Source organism: Varanus komodoensis, unplaced genomic scaffold, assembly GCF_004798865.1.
Source record: "Varanus komodoensis strain SLA01 unplaced genomic scaffold, ASM479886v1 scaffold8, whole genome shotgun sequence".
NCBI classification, from domain to species: Eukaryota; Metazoa; Chordata; class Lepidosauria; order Squamata; family Varanidae; genus Varanus; species Varanus komodoensis.
Genome location: NW_025336481.1, coordinates 29,061,222 through 29,079,230, shown reverse-complemented (window position 1 = coordinate 29,079,230; position 18,009 = coordinate 29,061,222). Strand labels below are relative to the sequence as shown.

At 38.7% G+C, this 18,009-nt stretch overlaps 1 protein-coding gene across 1 annotated transcript in view; it reads left to right on the top strand.

Annotated features, from left to right (window-relative positions):
- PTPRQ (protein tyrosine phosphatase receptor type Q) overlaps window positions 1-18,009 on the top strand; it is a 119,131-nt gene that overhangs the window by 62,062 nt on the left and 39,060 nt on the right. The window contains exons 31-35 of the mRNA XM_044455453.1: window positions 594-745; window positions 3,120-3,261; window positions 4,839-5,111; window positions 8,535-8,861; window positions 15,943-16,064. Of these exons, the coding sequence (XP_044311388.1) occupies window positions 594-745; window positions 3,120-3,261; window positions 4,839-5,111; window positions 8,535-8,861; window positions 15,943-16,064 (1,016 nt within the window). The remainder of the gene's footprint in view (window positions 1-593; window positions 746-3,119; window positions 3,262-4,838; window positions 5,112-8,534; window positions 8,862-15,942; window positions 16,065-18,009) is intronic.

Below are 18,009 nucleotides of genomic sequence, written 5' to 3'. Positions count from 1 at the left end.
TTCAGCAGAATCAACTCTCCCTGCCCACCAAACAGAACTTGACAGGAGCCAATAGGGTTTTTTGAATTCTATCAAAGGGAGGGAAGAAGAGTGCTTGGAATATAGTGCTAGTAGCTTAAAAGGACAAAGGGAAAATGATGCTGCTTGGTGAGTTTTCCAAATCTGTTAGGAAAGTTGGGGTGGTGGGAAGCCCTCTCCCCAGATCTGCTACAGAATTGATGTGTGAGAAGAAATGTGTGCACTTCTCTATAGCCCGAAGTGCCTCATCCTGCCTAATCTTGGAAGCTAAGTGGGGTCTGGCTGGGCTGAAATCTGAATGGGTAACTTGAGTCTTGCATTGAGCAGGTGCTTGCACCTGATGGCCTGCTAAGCCTCTTCCAACTGTTTGATTCTACAATTCTCTGATATCAGAACAGGTTGAAGAACATTCATTTAAGCACAACACTTGTGAAATAAAACATGAGGGAGTGTGTGAAATTGATGTATAACAAAATAAATTGGATTACAAATTTGCAAATATTGGCTTATATTAGAAATATTCATATGTATCAGTAGCATATACTATTAAAGCTAAATGACGTGTCTTTTCACAGTTCCACTGGCTCCTCCTGAAAATCTGACAATTATCAATTACACATCTAATTCTGTGTGGCTAAAATGGAATCCTAGTCCTCAACCAAATGGTGTTATTAGAAGATATATGTTCAACATTTTTGATAACAGCAGTAAAACTACATTTTATCAGGTATGCTATGTTAGTGTGTTTAGTCATCATTGCCCAATATACACCAATATTATGCCAGATGAGGCACAGAAGAGAATTTATAAAGAATTTGCAAAATGAAAGAGAAAAGACAGGTTCTAAAGAAACTGGAGCAGAAAAATCATAGTAGACAGAATACAGCCATGTGTGCTTGCCAGGTAATATGTTTTGCCCTATCAAAAATCTGTCTTAAAAGGAGACAGAATTTTGTCTAATCTCCTTTTCCCTAAAAATGAAGTCAGATGGAGTTCTGCACTTTCTTGAGCAGCTAGAGTCTTGGGTAAAAATGTACAAGAAATGCAAGATGGATCCTGAGGATAGTCAGTGCAAAAAAAGAAAAAAAAAGAGATCTTGCATGACAGGCATGTCATGCTCTTTTCATGAGCAAGAATCACTCACAGCTTTATGATCTTTTTACAGCTCACCTTTTGCTTGCTGTCAACTGCAAGCAAAGTTGCTTTTTTAAACACAGTCTTTAGAGACTTGCTGGTTTACTGTCCAGGGACAGTACTTGCTGTACTTTGGACAGCAGGTATCCCTCAGGAATTGCCCAGCCAAGGCTGCCAATTTTCAGACCCAAAAATGTACAAGTATTCCCAAACAAAAATAAAGCCATAAAACCCACCTCATTAAAACATGACAATTGATTCTTGTTTTCTCTTCCCCTTTCCTCTGCCTCCACCTAGTCAAGGATACAGGTGGACTATTTACACTGTTTTGCCTCTCAACGCCACTGCCTGCCTCCACTAGTCCCGCAGTGGGAAGAGAAAGGGGCTGGGGGTAAGGGCGGGAAAGCAAAGAACGTCTTGCTAGGCAAAGACTGGGAATAGACACTGGGCAGGTATAGCACCTACTTCTGCTCTTGCTATGCAACTTTGTAGGATTTTTGAATTACTAAAAATCCTGGCTTTGCTGTCATGACAATCATGGTCACAATAAACCTTGCAGCAGACTGTTCATTCATATTGCGATTGGTAACCATGACTGGATTTTTACAACAAGCAACCAACAGTAACAGGTAATGGTTGGCTGTTACATTGTGGAAACCAGGTCACAATGAGCTTGATCATCTGTTGGGCACTCTGGCTTGCTTGGACAAAAATCCACCGATCCTGGCTTATTGATTATTGCCACAGTGGATTAGTGTGCCATGTGAACATATCCAGTGACTGAATCTGTCTAGGAGTTGTTTTGCAGAGATGAACTTGGATGCTTTTAACTATTTTTGTTTTTAAGGAAATGGTTTGATGTTAGGGGGAAGGATTTTTTTTCTTGTCACGCAGAGCAGCACAGCATGCAATATTTTTTCTTAAAGTAAAGGAATAACAAGAAGAAGAAGAAAAATGAGATCTAACTATCAAATTTCAGTGCAGGAAATAAAAGGATGAGGAAAGCACAATCTATTCTGTACTCATAAAACATTTAAAATTTAAAATATTTTTGGGAGAGTTTATGCCAATCTCCTGCAGAGGAATTTCAAAGAATATCTCCAATGTGAAACTGTTGAATGAGAACTTATGAAAAGGTTTAATTCTGCCTATATGGGCATGAATACAGACAGTGGTTTCCTGTCCAGCTACAGTTGCTGATGAACTTAGCAATGTTAGGATGATAGTATTATCAGCAGTTACTGAGGTTTGCATGCACTTTGTGTTTTTTCCTTTTACTGAGTAATCCTCTGGTCTCAGAGGCTCAGAGACCATAGAATACTCCAGATTCCCACTCTTGAGGATCATTCTCCTCCAATGATTACAGGAGGAAAAACCTAACATTGGAGCCTTCCCTTCCCCCTCCTCCTTGAAGCTTTTGTTAGAAGTACCATCAGAGCTGCTTTCCAAAGTCATAGTAACAACTTCAAATTACCTCATTAAGATAAAAAGGGGACAATACGGAGGCAGGGAATAGGGGGAAAGGCTAGGATCTTAAGTCTTTCAGCTGGTCCTTCCTGTCCACTGCTGGTGAATTAGTGGGCTCAATGGTACAGCTAGCTGCCTTTCCCTTCCCCCTCCTTTTAAGGAGAAGGAATGAGAAGTAAAATCACCCCCCCGCGCCATTTTTTCCGCCATGCCCAACTCTTGTTTGAAGGGAAGAGGATAAATGTTGTGTTTCAGCTAGCATGGCCAATGGTCAGAAATGCTGGAAGTTACGGTCTAAAACATCTGGAGGGTACCAAATGGAGGAAAGCTGCTCTGCACCCGTATTTCTATTTTCTTGCTAAGTAACATTTCAAGCAACTGATGGGCTCTAGTCAATGAAAACCCATGCCATAATAAATTTGTTAGTCTTTCAAGTATTAACAGTATTTTATAGAAATGTTGCAAAATATAAATTTTTAGTAATTTTTTTTTAATCCAAGAATGTTTCAGGTTCACACAATGACGCTAATATACTCGGACTAGAACCATTCAACATTTACTTCATCAGTGTCTCTGCATTCACGAAAGTTGGAAATGGCAATCAATTCAGTAACCCAGTAAAATTCACAACAATGGAATCAGGTTAGATTGCTTAAAATGCAGTGCAGTGTGCATATGAATTTGCTTTCAAGCTGGAAAGTTCTTTTCTCCCTCTCCAAATGTGGCATAAGGCTAAAGCTATGCAATTCTGAAATCTTTGTTTAACATGCACTTATCAGTAACATGCAAATATTCCATTTGCTTTAAGAATAGTAAATAGCACAAATAATTATCTCTCCAGGCAGTTTCTGTACTGGAAGTTAAAATGTGCAAGGTCAACATACAGAGGCAGAGCCAATCTACTTATATGAGGAGTTCAAGTACATTGATGTAGCTCAATAGGACACCGATTTAAATGTTTTATTGTTATGCCGTCCATGAGAACCCTGTGCTATCATGCCTTTGTGCTGGAAGCCAGCTTTGTTCCCTGAACTGGGACAGAAAGGACTCTTAGGTAATTTAAAAGTTCGAGGAAGCCCCTAACTTCTGTTCTCTTCCTACATTGGCCCAAGATATTGCAGAATCTGTTGTCATATAAGATCTTCTTTTGCAGCAGTAGCTGAGGTGGGAAACAGGACAGGGGACCATCTTCTTTTAAATACCAGTATTTTAGCTTAATGAATTTGTGGATTGTACTTTAAGACATTAAAACTTTGTGACTCATATGCTCCTACTAGTACCTCAAGCATATTTATCCTAGTTTTATGTTCAGGGATGTTCCTGCTGACCATACAAATCAAAGCTAATTTGTATTCTGAACCATTTATGTTGCATGTAATTTTGGGATTTCTGAATAACTGGAAGCTAAGTTTCTTCCATCTCTTTGATGGGGATGTGTTTGTTGCAGCATAGGATGCAGTTGGGCATAGAAGATGTAGTGCTACCTTTTTGGCAGCCCAGTTTCTTAGTCATAGCTCCTTTGCTTCACTGTTAACTCCTGATAATATCACTTTATAATACTTTGGCTTGCTGATAGCAGTGCTGTGAATGGGACTAGCTATGGCAGACCACAGGGAAGAAACATTCCCTCTGCTCCAGTCCTGGCCGTAGAAGAGAAGTCCAGGGCTAATGCACAGCCCAGTGTTTTTGCTGCCTGCATTCTGTTTCTGGAAAACATACTTAAGGAGCCTTGGAAGTATGGCAAATGAGCAACTTGTTCACTTCCAGGGTTCAGCTTCACATTTACATCTGCTCAGCTGGACAGTTATAGGTGCTCACCTGCAAGCCACATCATCTGTCACCTTCTGTGGTCATTTTGTCCAGCAAATGGTCTGGCGGATTCTCTCTCAAATGGTGCCTGTTGTATCCTCTGGGGTCTCCCCTGTATAGCCAAATAATGAAAACTGTAGATAACATATTTGTGGCATATTAAAACCTCTTTGTTTGCTTCCGTTGTCTTCCTGTTTTCCACCACATATTTTCCAGTGTTGGTACAAGGTAAACTTGAGGACTATGCTTAAAAGCATGACTCTAGTGATCTTGTTATGCAGTTATATCAACTGTTAGAATCCTTGACCATGCTTGAAATGTTATTATGCTCCACCTGAAGTGTACTCTAATGCAATTGCTTTTTCAGGTTTATAGGAATGCTAACCTCTGATACATGCTTCTCTTTGAAGCTCCAGATATTGTCCAGAATATCCAGTGTACTGCAACCAGTTGGCAGTTAGTCGTAGTCCAATGGGACCCTCCTTTGAAGACAAATGGGATTATTGCCTATTACATCATTACATTTGGAAGGAATTCAACAATAGTATCTTCTGATAATGAAACAGTGCATATTTTCACAGACCTCTTATCAAATACTACTTACCAATTTAAAGTAAAAGCCGCAACAGCTGCTGGGGAAGGAAAAGAACAGATATGCAATGCTAGCACATTTCCAGAAACAGGTAACAATTCCCACAAGCAAATTTTTCACTTAACAATGTTAGTGATGTTCTTTTCATATTTACTATTTCCTAATCCACTGATTGGTTGTTCATATCAAATATTTAGAGAACATCCTTGCAAATTAATGGGTTGGGATAGGATGTTGTTATCAGTGTTGAAAGTAACAAAGTCATATTGTGAAGATGATTTACATTATCTGAGTTTCCATTTTATGGAATTTAGTATTTCATTGGAATCGGTAGTACTTATTAGCAAATAAATGTGTTTAATAACAGTAACAACAACAAGAAGAAAATGGTTATTATTAGGTCAACTTTTTCTTAGCTATGTGTTCACATGAATTATTTTCTGTTGCGTAGAAATCAGTTGAAACTGGAGACTCATGATTAGGAATGGAAACAGTTTTATAGTTTTTCTCAGCTTCATATTTATGGTGGTCTATGTTAGTCACAGACACATAGCCAGCACTGAGTCACTGCCAAAGCATTTATTTTTGACACCAAGTAAAATCAAATTAGGTTCACTGCCTCATTGCAAAATCTCTGAACAACAGCATTTGGAAGGATTACTGGATTGTTTTAATATTGGGTTGATCACAACTAAATTCAATATGGATAATGAAGAAAGAGATATATTATGTTGTGTGGTCATAATGCTAAGGTATCTAGGCCAATACATTTTCCTAAAACTTTCTTCAAATAGAAAGAAATATACAGAAACTATTTGCATACATATTTATGAATGAAGAGAAATGCAGGCCTTCCCATGGGTATAAGGACATTTGATTACATAGGAGAATAGACAGTTTTCACCAGTTTCCCCTCCACTTGTGCCATTTCCTGTACTGTGCCAGACAGTCCTCCAACTCCAAAGCCCCCCCACCCAAAATTCAAAAGAAGGCTGGAATAAGCAAGTTTTCCTACTTTCAGTTGTATGAGTAAAGAATGCCCTTTTCACCAGTGGAACTCTTATTCATGGGATCTCTGGATCCTCCCTATTCAAGACAATAAATTAGATTTACTGGCACTTAAAAACCTAAATCAACATTCCCCAATCTTGTGTTCATCAGATGTTATGCACTGCACCTTACGTTACTCCTACACAGTGTTACTAATGTTGGCTGGAAATTGTATGACTGGCAGTCCAACACATCTGGAGGGTACCAGATTGGGAAGACAACATGGACTAGGCCAGTAAAAAGGTCTTCTCCTGGTATCCAACCCATTCCAAAGGTGGTGAAAGGTAGGACCGCCTAGGCCAGTGGTGACAAACCTATGGCACATGTGCCACAGCTGGCACACAGAGCCCTCTCTGTCAGCACGTGAGCCAGGTCGCCCCAGCATCACCCCAGCAGCTGAGCATCGGATAACACCGCACATAGGGGCCATGTGCATGCTTGGAAAGGAGTAGTAGTGCCAGGCAATGACGTCACAAGCTGCAACTCATTAGATGCGACTAGTCCAAGCTTTCACATGGCCAGTCAGTGTGCTGCCAAGAATATATATATATATTTGCTTGGACTGGCTGTGAGGTGTTTTTCTCTAAACTAAAACCTTGTTTTTCAGGTTTTATTGTAGTGTTGGCACTTTGCAAGAAATAAGTGGGTTTTGGGTTGCAGTTTAGGCACTCAGTCTCTAAAAAGTTCACCATCACTGGGTTAGGGTTAGAAAAATGAGGTGTCCTGGCATGATTCTGATGGTTGGAATGTGTTTAGAATGGGCAGAAATGATGAGCAGTGCAGAAAAAGCTACTCAAGGAAGGCTTTTTCAAAATCGCATTATTTTCAAAGGAACTTTAGCCCTACATTAGGGTTAGGGATGTGGACCACGGCAGGGTTAGGGTTACAAAAGCGAGGTGTCCTGGCATGATTTAGATGGTTGGAATGTGTTTAGAATGGGCAGACATGTTGAGCCTTGCAGAAAAAGCTACTCAAGGAAGGCTTTTTCAAAATCACATTATTTTCTATGGTATATTACCCCTATATTAGGGTTAGGGGAGTGCACTAGGGTAGGGTTAGGCCAATGGCTTAAGAAAAATGGAGAGTGAGGGTTATCACTCTGGAAGCAGATATATCTGCCTCATTATGTTAAAGGAACTATAATCCTGTATGTATCTATAACTTGATAGCATAGCTGTCTTGCACCTTTCTAATTTGATACATATAACAGTTCATCAAAATCTTATTGCGCAGAAGGCCAATATTAGTCCTTTTTATTGTGTCGTTTGCCTCCCTTTATCATTACCTCTATTGTCAAATGACTGTAGCATATATTTTTCCATGTCTAATGAGGTTTCAAGACTTTTTAAAAAATGACACTGCATTAGAATGACTGCCAAAAAGGGATCTGCTTGCCTTGGCTTATTATTTCAAATGATCTTGCATTCTTTGTTTCCAGCTGTCATTCCTGGGACATCCTTGTATCAAATCTTCATCATGTGAACCTATGTATACATTTCTTGCAAGATAACCTAAACATCTTTTCAAATGAAACATTAAATCAGACCCATTTGAGACAGACACTTATCATCTATCTACCCAGGGTTTGGGAAACTCAAAACTGAGTACCAAATCTGGATCTCAGTGCAAATAAATCAGGCACATCCATATGCACAGAGGAGCATAGATATGCAACCTCCATTAGAAAGAATGGGAAAGAAGATGAAATAGTTCTGCATCTGTATTAGAGTTCCTGAGTCCAAATCTAGAAATCCCAAGACTGGATTATAGATATTTATTCACAGACTTGTGAACCATTTGTCATGACTGTGTTCCTTTTTCTCGTGTGTGTGTATGTGAGTGTGTACAATGGGAAGTGAAAGAGAATCTTAGATTTTAAATGGGTATCTCAAAAGAACCCTAGTTAGAAAGAACATCAAATGATGATGTTGAAGCCAGGCCAGAAATAACTGTGCTAAATATTCCATCCCCACACCATGATCCAATCCCGAATATAGCTACAGTAATGCCACCTCTCTTAACAGCAGAAAGAAACTTGGTACAACTGAAATAAATAACTTCAATTATTCTTTCTTTTCCTGGCATGTGCCTGGACATTGCAAAATCTCCTTCATTTATACTGCTTTCTATTCACTATACTTACACTTGTTGCAAAGGGAAATGACTCTTATGTTTGCCAGTGTATATCATTAGCAGATAGACTATAGGTTCATTCCTATGCACACTTAGGCAGGAAATATGCATGACTGGGGAAGGCTGAGAGTTTTGATCTTTTTTCAGTATCGATAGGATTGTACCTTAATTGTTGTGTGTGTGTGTATCACAAATGCACCAGAAGTGAGGGCATATCTTTAATTCACTGTATGGCGTTATTGAATATCATTTTGAATTCAGTCATAAACTCAAATTGTTGCTCACTATAAATTGAGGTATTTTTCCACTTTTTATGTGTGTCTGCTTTTAGTTCCCAGCGCTCCAAGAGATATAGCGTTTTCAAATGTACAATCAACACGTGTGACCTTGAGATGGAGAATGCCAGTTACTATCTTTGGCTACTTTCAAAACTACAAGATTACAGCACAGTTACGATCTATCCACTGTAGTGACTGGGAAGCTGCTGAATGTATTGAACATGAAAAGGAACAATATTCATATGTTACTGGAGATTTTACAGAGGAAACAGTGTATGATTTGAAAAAATTCAGATGGTATCGATTTAGAGTTTCTGCTAGTACGAATGCTGGTTATGGCAGCTCTTCGCCTTGGATTTCTACACAAACTCTTCCTGGGTGTAAGTAAAAATGACTATTACATCTCTTCATATTATGTTGGCATCAGATCTGTTGATGGTAGAAGTAATTTACACCATGTATAATTATATAGCGTGTACAATTACCTTGGGATCTATCTAATGATAATCACATTAGAATAGGCACATAGAAATGAATGGAACTTAAATTAGACTCACATCGGATTCAGCCCCTTCTTTCTGTCAAAGGATATCCTCTCTGCTTATTCAATTTAAAATGAAGGCTTGATTTAAAAGACTATCTGTAAGAATTTATTTTACTCCACTATATTCAGTGATTTTACTCCACTATATTCAGAAATGCACGTGTGATGGAAGCTTGTGGCATTGAATACACAATATACTGCTTAAGATTATCATAATGTATTTGATAGGGAGCAGTCAAACACCATTGCAAGTTGTAATTTGCATCTAATTTCAATGACTTTTTCAAGTTTCCCAGTACACTCTAAGAAAATAAATTAATTAAAGAAATGCCTTTTTAAAAGTATAAGTAGAACATACTTTGATATTTGTATACATTGTCTCCACATAGTGATAGCTTCATATGGTCTACATTTTTAAAAGTTGAAGCATTCAAAGCTTTCTCATCGTAACTCCACTGGCATAACTGGAAGATTTAAAATTTTGAAAATAGGCTGACCATTCCAATTTCTGTGAAAAAATGTTCAGGAAAATGGATGGTAATCACCAGTCCAGGAAAATATTTCTCACTGGTAGATCTTAGCAGCTGCTTGTTGTGCTAATTATCAAATGCAGCTGTGTAATCTAGATTTTTCCAGATTGTAGAAATTGTTTTAAATAAGCAAAAATAAAAACACATTTCTTGTTTCCATCACCAGAGAACTACATTGCAGTTAGTTCTAGCATCAAATTGCTTCTTGTTTTAAGAATGTACTGTAATTAGTAACAGAATAGACAGATTGTCTTATCCAGTGCTTTTTTTGTAAAAAAAGGTGCCGGAACTCACGTCGCCAGCAGTAAGTGCACGACCACACACACACACTCCGCCGAGGAGCGTCCCAAGCCTAGAGCAGCACCCTCACTATCTCATTATCAGATAGGGTTAGACACAAAAGCAGTCTGCAGGCACTGTGCTAATGATGTTTGCTGCTAATCTGCTACGATTCAAAATCACTTCATAAAATCCATTGGAAAAAAGGTGCCGGAACGCTGTTCCGGTGCGTTCTATGACAAAAAAATGCCCTGGTCTTATCCACTGCAGTTTTGTCTTGGGGGTGCAGTTTCAGCAAGAAAGACATGCACAAGAACTAGCAATATTTGTCCTTGATGAATTAATACCAAATTGATAGTTTGCTATTCAGATACAAGAGATTTGAAAGGACAGTTTGGGGATTTTAATAAACATTGTTGAACAAGCAAAATTAAATCATGATTGTGGCTATGATTTAATAATGGCAAAACACCATGGTTATAACAATTTGCATAACAAAGTTAAAGCTGACCCGTTTTAAAATGTCAGCATTTCTGGGAATATTTGTTTAACATGTTTACACACTGTTAACTATATACACACTAATATCACTTTTGTAGTATATCACCAATGCTACTTCTGTTCCCATGGTTAAGCAGATAGAGTACTCAACCTTCTGTTTTATAGATTGTCCTCTTAGGAACTGTCTTTCTGTCTCATAAAATAGTTTGATGGCACTGTTATTGCATTGCTGATAAATTATTCAATGCCACTTTGCAATGGAATCTGTTTTCTTATGAATCCATGACATTACCATAATATTAAACATAAGTTTGTTTTACAATAGAAAGAGAAAAGCTGACAGTTGCAGTTTGTCATAGCATAATGAGAAAAGCTGCCCATACTGAAATTTTCTCTTTTACATAGCTATCAAAGGTAGGAGCTTTGTATTCCTTTGCATATGGATACTTAGAATCCTGAAGCCAGGGAATGTGAAGCAGAAATTGAGCAGATATGTCTTTCCATGAATTCTGAATTCTGCCCACTCAGAGGCCATGCTAGTTACTGAACAATATTTCCAGCTGAGATCCATGGGGTGGGGTGGGGTGGGGGCACATTTTGATAAGGCAAGCTAATTAATCTATTGCTTCTTTTCAGGAAAAACAATGTAATGCCCAAACTATGCTTGCTTAAAACTTGCCAAATACTAGATCCAAATACTGGAGCTATCTTCAGGGTAAATAAGGCAAGATGCAGCTCTGAATACATTTATGAATGAGTAAAACTTCAATTCTATATTGCTAGTAAATCCCCCTGAACTCAATATAGCTTAAATCTGAGTTTAGGATTACACAGATGTCTCTGTGCCACCAGTTGCTTCCTTATCCACATAATTCCCTGTACCATCTCAGGTACATTTCCCCACCCATGGTGTGTATTGCCATGAAGAGGGCTAGTGCTACATTTTGCTGACTGTGCAGAGCAGCAAATGGCAACTTCTTCATCCCGTTCTGCAACCTGGAACCTAGTCAGGGTGCACAGTATTGCTCAAAGCCAGTCAAGTTGTTTAGGCCCTGAAGCAGAGAATCCAACAATAATTAATTCATTAAATAAAGGATAATTACTGGTTTTCCATAATGTACCAAATTTTCTGTCCAAGACTGCTTTTTTAGACTCTAAACTGTGTGTGTGTGTTTAAAGAGCCATCTTTTCTAAGAGTACTCAATTTGTAAAAAGGGAGGTATGGACCAGAGAGTAGAGGGCATTTGATTCCAAGGGGGACAACCCTCAGGCAGAGCAGAAAGATTCTAGGGAGGAAGCACATACAAGTAAAAACCCAGATAATCCAGGGGGAATCAAATCCAACAGAATCCATAGGACCACTGGTACTTTTATCTCAGCAAGTGACAATTTTCTCCAGGGCAACATCTTTCAAAATAACTTGATGTACATGAAAGTTTATTATGTCACAGTAAATTTGTGATTCTTTAAAGTTTCTCAAAACATTGTGGCCTTTGAGCTCAAAAGAACAGGGAGTCCCTATCCTCCTGCCCCATCTATTTGCCTTCCTCTAGCCTAGTTGGGGGAAAAACTGAGACCATGCCATAATTTGGCTACATGAATCTTGCAAAAAGCAGGTGCACCTCAGAAAGAAGTTTGCAAAATAAAGGAATTCCAGGCACATTTATGTAGGACAGGGCAGGGGAGGCTGTCACTTATGCATTACCTTGCCCCAAATGCAGATATTACTGCTTATTCAAACCCACTTCATTTTGCAAACCAGTTCTGTTTTTATCCAAGATGAGGGGCCTAGGCTAATTGGATGAAGCATCTAGAACTCAATTTGATATGTGAATAGACATGTGTTGACTTTTCCTCTTGTCAGGCTTCACTGCCTGTAATGGCCTAGAGCACAAATGCAATTACCAAGTGGCGATCAGCTGGGAAAATTTCTGCAAAGTTAGGCACACTCCAATAATTTCTGGTGACAGTGGTACTGTTAGGCAATTTTGGACTCTGGACTTAATTAAAATAATGAGCAGATTGCGGAGGAAAGGTGGCAGTCTCTCCTTAAAAGGCTACACTCAGCCTTAATTCTATATTCCCTATTAGGTTGCTAAAGAAATAAGTCCTCCTGATTACTGGGTTTAGAGAAAAGAAGCAGAGTTGTAATAAGGCTGATGATGGTACCTGGGATAGTTCTAAGGATCTTGAGCACTACTCAGAAAATCCAGGGCCCATGCCTGCCACTGTGTATGGTTCCACACCTCAAACATTACCCACTTAATAATGGCTCTCTCCCTTGTTTTTCCTACAATTCAATGCAGACTCAAACTCAAGTATCCTTACATTGCTTTCTTTATCCTCTGAACATGCATCATGAGAACCACTGGGCTGATCAAGATTTCTCCTTAACCACATGCATTGTGTACAATGCCTATGCATGTACAAGCTGTATAGCCATAGTTTTTCTGCATACAACACAGGCTACAGTTGGGTGAATAGAGGTTTCATGCAGTATGTATGAAGTATGCATGTAGACTCTGTTCAGAAGGTAAGATGAACTTGTGGAGATTGGTGCAAGTCAGTGCAGTCATGCCCTCCCACCACACACTCATTCAACCATCAATGTCACCTGCACAAGGATGTTTTAATATTTCATTAAATGCTTCCCTTGAGCATGTAGGAATGACAATGTGTGGTTTCTAGCTACACCTATTAATCAATAAATGTCAATGGCATCACAATTTAATATGTCTTCCATTCTCTCCCTGTAGTTTCTGAGCAGTATAGAGCTAATGCAAAAAGCAGTATAGAGATAACGAAAGGCAGTAAGAGACCACAGAACTGCACAGAGGACCATAGACCAAACCAGTTTCACTGTGGCCATGTGGTATAGTCAGTTTGATCTGCTCAGCCTATATTCTCCTCAGAGTTGCTTTGCCAGGTAGAATATTGGAGCTTATTCAAAGTGTTGACCAATAAAATTATCCACAACAAAAACAAATCTATGATCAGTAGATTACCATTAGACTAAATTGTGAGAAAACAATATTCACTTTTATCACTTTATTTGTCTCTAACTTCTTAGCTAAAGTCATCAGATTTCCTATAGAGTTGCTTCTGCTAGACTGAAAGCAGGGCAGAGATGACAATGCTGAGTTGGCTCTAGATCCCTAATTCTTTGCAGATTTTTCAGTAATGAAAAATAAGTGATTTCATTTTAGTACTTTTCTCTCTGGAAAATATTGCATAGTCTGGACAGGCATTTTGAAGTCGTATTTGTTCTGAAAACCTGATTTTTTTTATTTTATTTTTTTTTGTAAAAGAGCTCTGTTGTAAAAATGCAGGCATGGATTTACTTTCAGACATGTGATAATTTATAACCTTATCTCCTGAAATGTTCTGCCAGTATAAGCCTTAGTGAAGTGAGCAGCACTTGAGTCAGAGGATGCATCAGAGGATCAGTCTTACATTTTGAAGACCTTCTCTGTAAAATGATAAGCTATCCAGACGTACCATCCAGCTAACAAACTTAACTGCTGCCTTAGCATCAGGACACAGATGGATGGGAAAAATGACCCTGACCTCCATAAGACCCACATTCCTGTGCAAGCATAGAAGCATGATAATCAGGAAATGATGGTTATTAGTTACAGAAAATGCATTATTGTGAAAACCAGGAGAAAAGTGCTCATGAGAGGAAGTGATTGGATTATAGGGAAAGAGTGAATAAGACTAGGTCATTCCTACTGAGTAAATTGCTGTGATTTATAAGAGAAAGGGTATGGTGATATCTTGCCCCATTACTAGCTAGACTCATTTCACAAACACTCTTAAATCAATACATGACAGTTACTATTGGCACAACGTTTGTTTATGTAAGATGTTTGTGCTTAGGCTCCTAGACTGAAGCTAATAGATTTCCAATTTCCACTCATATTTTGATTATACCAATTATCCGATGTTAAGTTCTATGTCTTGGTGAACATTCCTCAGCTATGATGAAAGCCAGTGAAAGGACATCTTGATGCTTTAGACTGAGAGTTAAAAGGCTTTAGCTTTCTGATCTTAGATACATTTATATGGAAGTGTCTAGATGTGCATCCCTTTGAGGGTGTGGCAGCTGTGGTTTTCACTCACCCTGCGCTTCCAGATATGTTGCCAGTGTGCCACCGGCTGCCTGCCACATATTGGCTGCCACAGGCCAATCCCAGTTCAAATCAACTTCAGTGCTTAATTGAAGCTTCCCCAAAGCTGGTCTGGGCTGAGTTTAGTGCACGACTAGTCTACATATATCTGGCTAGCTCAGTGTGACTAATAACCTAATACTGTGTAGAAACAAAGGCTACAATGGGCTCAAAAGCACCATAATCCTTAATTATCCTTAATTAAAGATTAGTCTTACTGATACCAATAGAACTTGCCTCCAAGTAAGTGTGTCTACACTGCAGAGGGATTATATTGTAGATGGGTATATACTCAGTAATCTGAATATTCTTTCCCAGGACCTGTTCATTTTTAAAAATACATGGATATTAAACCGTTAAAGCCCCTTGGATGTAATTAAATTCTTTCTTCATTCTCCCTTTCTTCCCCACTACTTATGGATATACATCCATGGATAACACATGAAGTAGACAACACACAGAGAAAGAGAATATACAATCTTTATTTCTTTCAATGTATACTTAAAATCAACATACACAACAGTGGAGTATCTGTGTATGCAGCTATACAGTGGTACCTTGGCTCACAAACTTAATCTGTTCCAGGACTCTGGTCGTGACCCAAATTGGTCATGAGCCAAGTTAAATTTCCCCATAAGGTTCAATGTAAATAAGGTTAATTCATTCTGTAACCATTTTTTTAAATCAGAAAAATGTGAACCAAAGTGACAGAACAACAAAGATCATGGCCATCTCCCCCTCCCCACCCCAAGCACAAGTGTGGCCATCTCCCCACCCCCTAGCATGACCGAGATCACGCCTGTCATCCCTGCAAGTGCCCATCACCCCTGCATGTGCCGATCATCCCTGCATGGGTCTGTCATCCTGGTGCAGTGGGGGGAGACAGGCATGATTGTGGGTGCACTGGGAGAGAGACAGGTGCAAATGGAATGCGCTGGGGGAGGGAGTGATGGACGTGATCTCAGCCATCTCCCCTCCACCAGCACGATTGTGGTCATCACCCCATTTGGGGGGTGTGTGGGGAGATGGCCGCTATCATGCTGGTTGGGGGGGGGGGGAATATGGCCAAGATTGTGCCCGTCTTTCCTGCAGGAGTGTGCCCGTGATCACGCACGTCTTCCCTGCACAAACGCAACTGCGATCATGGCCATCTCCCTACTTGGGCGAATGGGGAGATGGCTGTGATCTTGGTCGCCACCCAATGTGGATTTTGTGACCCACATCAAAATTGTCATGAAATTTTTGTTCATGACCTGATTTGGTTGTGAACGAAAGCATTCGTGAGCCGAGGTACCACTGTATTCTATACTAATAGCTTGAGTCAACCAGTAATGTTAAAACAGTGAAAATTGAGTATTTATTGCAAGGAGATTACTGTGAATATATTTGATTTTGGAACAAACCACATCTCTTGATATATTTTCAACTTTTTCTGCAGTTCCAGATGCACCTCCAGAAAATGTAACTGTGGTAGTTACATCTCCATATAGTATTAATATTAGCTGGAATGAGCCTGTCATAATTACAGGACCAACATTCTACCTCATTGACATTACTTCAGTAAGTCACTTCAACTGTTTGTTCTTTGACCATGGATGATACAAATCAATAGCTTGTGTAACATTAGTGCCTATTTTCTAAAGAAAAAAAGACCTGAAGCATGTTTTTTTCCCTCTTGGAATCACAACTCCTGCCTTAAAAACATTTCCCTGAATATTACTGTAGAAGCTGGTTATTCAAGTTGTGTACCTGGAACTTGCTAGAAGTCATAAACAGTTCCAATGTACAGTTGTCCAGATGGACCAGCAATCTTAGCTAATGATCATCTCTGATGGGAAATGATGGTGTGATCATACGAAGCCTTTTCTTTTTCCATGTTCCAAATCTTAATCCTGGCTCAAATTTTAATTTGCATATCAAGACAATAAAAAGGCGCAGGATTCCTAGTATCCCCTGGCTAATATGACTGAGGTATGCTGGGAACCATAGGACATTTTCTTCTAGGGAAACATGCATAAGATTGCACCCTAAAGCTCGTATCCTATGTCCATTATCTGACAGTAAATGACATTAAGTTCAATAGGGAAATTGCATCATTTCAATAGATTATTGCATTATCTTATTTTAGTTTAATGGATCAGGGTCTACTGAATGTTCAGACAATGAAAGGATCTTGCTTTATATAATATAAAAGAAATATTTCAATATTTTCTCTCCAGAGTATGTTTTTATTTTTAAGAATGTCTTCTTCTTAAGCATTGTCTTTTATATGATCAGTAGCTACAGGTGTGAAGTCTACATAGGCAGTCCTATTGATAGCTTAAAGTCCAATAAAACTATCAGTCTGCCTGTAGTTAAGTCCTGGAATAAAATGTTATGGCTCTCTAGGGAAACTGCTACTACTTCAGATTCCACAAACAAGCTGTATTTTACAAAATCCCTTCAAAAGATTTCCAGTTAATGAGGCATTATCATAGATTTAAGATTTTGTTCAAGACAGATTTTAAAAAATAAATAAGACAAATTTTCTAGGCTACTATAGATTATATTAAAGTTAAAGCTACTAACTTGTATCAGTTACCTGAAAGGAAGCTCTGTGAGTTCAATGGGATTTAATTTTAAGTAGACATGTATAGGATCGTGCTGCAAGTTCTCTTGTATGTTAACCTTTCTTTGATTTCACAAGTCAATCATCTATTAAAAAACCAAGTTTTGCCAATCTTACTTGCATTGCATTTATTCCAGGATATTCAAGCTTTCATTCCAGTACTATGTTCTTATGAGCCATGCACAGTATTTTAGGAATATATTAAAATGTGCTAGAACAGGTGTCTACATGTTGTTGTCCAGAGGCATTATTTGTTATCTCATGTTGATGGCAACCTTTAGAGCATACTGAAGGCTGAACAGACTGTGATTGGGACCCTAAATTTTAGTGTATTGTTGTGGGTGGCCACTTCCCCTTTCCACTGAATTTAATACAGCTACAGATTAAGCATCCAATATGGTTTAAATGTGAAGACTGGAACTTTCTGATATTGGATGAGTAAGATTGTGTTCACAACAGAATTTTAAGAGGTCTGCATGTTTTCTAAAAACATATGCCTGAACTACTTATGGATAGAAATTGAATTGCATAAAGATGTATCAGCAGACAATCAATTATTGGTCATAATGTAAGAAAGTACCAGAATATCACTTGGCAAATGCATTGTTTGAACAATCCACATTTGGTCCATCGAGAAAGAAATCCTGTTATTGAAATATGGCATATTTATTGCAGAAATGAGAATGTCAGAGACCAGTCCAAAATCACGTAGTGAGCTTCGTAGGTGGATTAGAACCCAGATCTCCTAAATCCTACTCCAACATTCTGCCATCTGTGTCACAATGGTTCTATAATGATGCCCACTATAGTCTTTGGTGGCATAGTTAAGATACCAGATAATTTACACTTACACTGTTGTGACTCATGGGGTTAAGGATGTTCTCCATTATCTGTTCA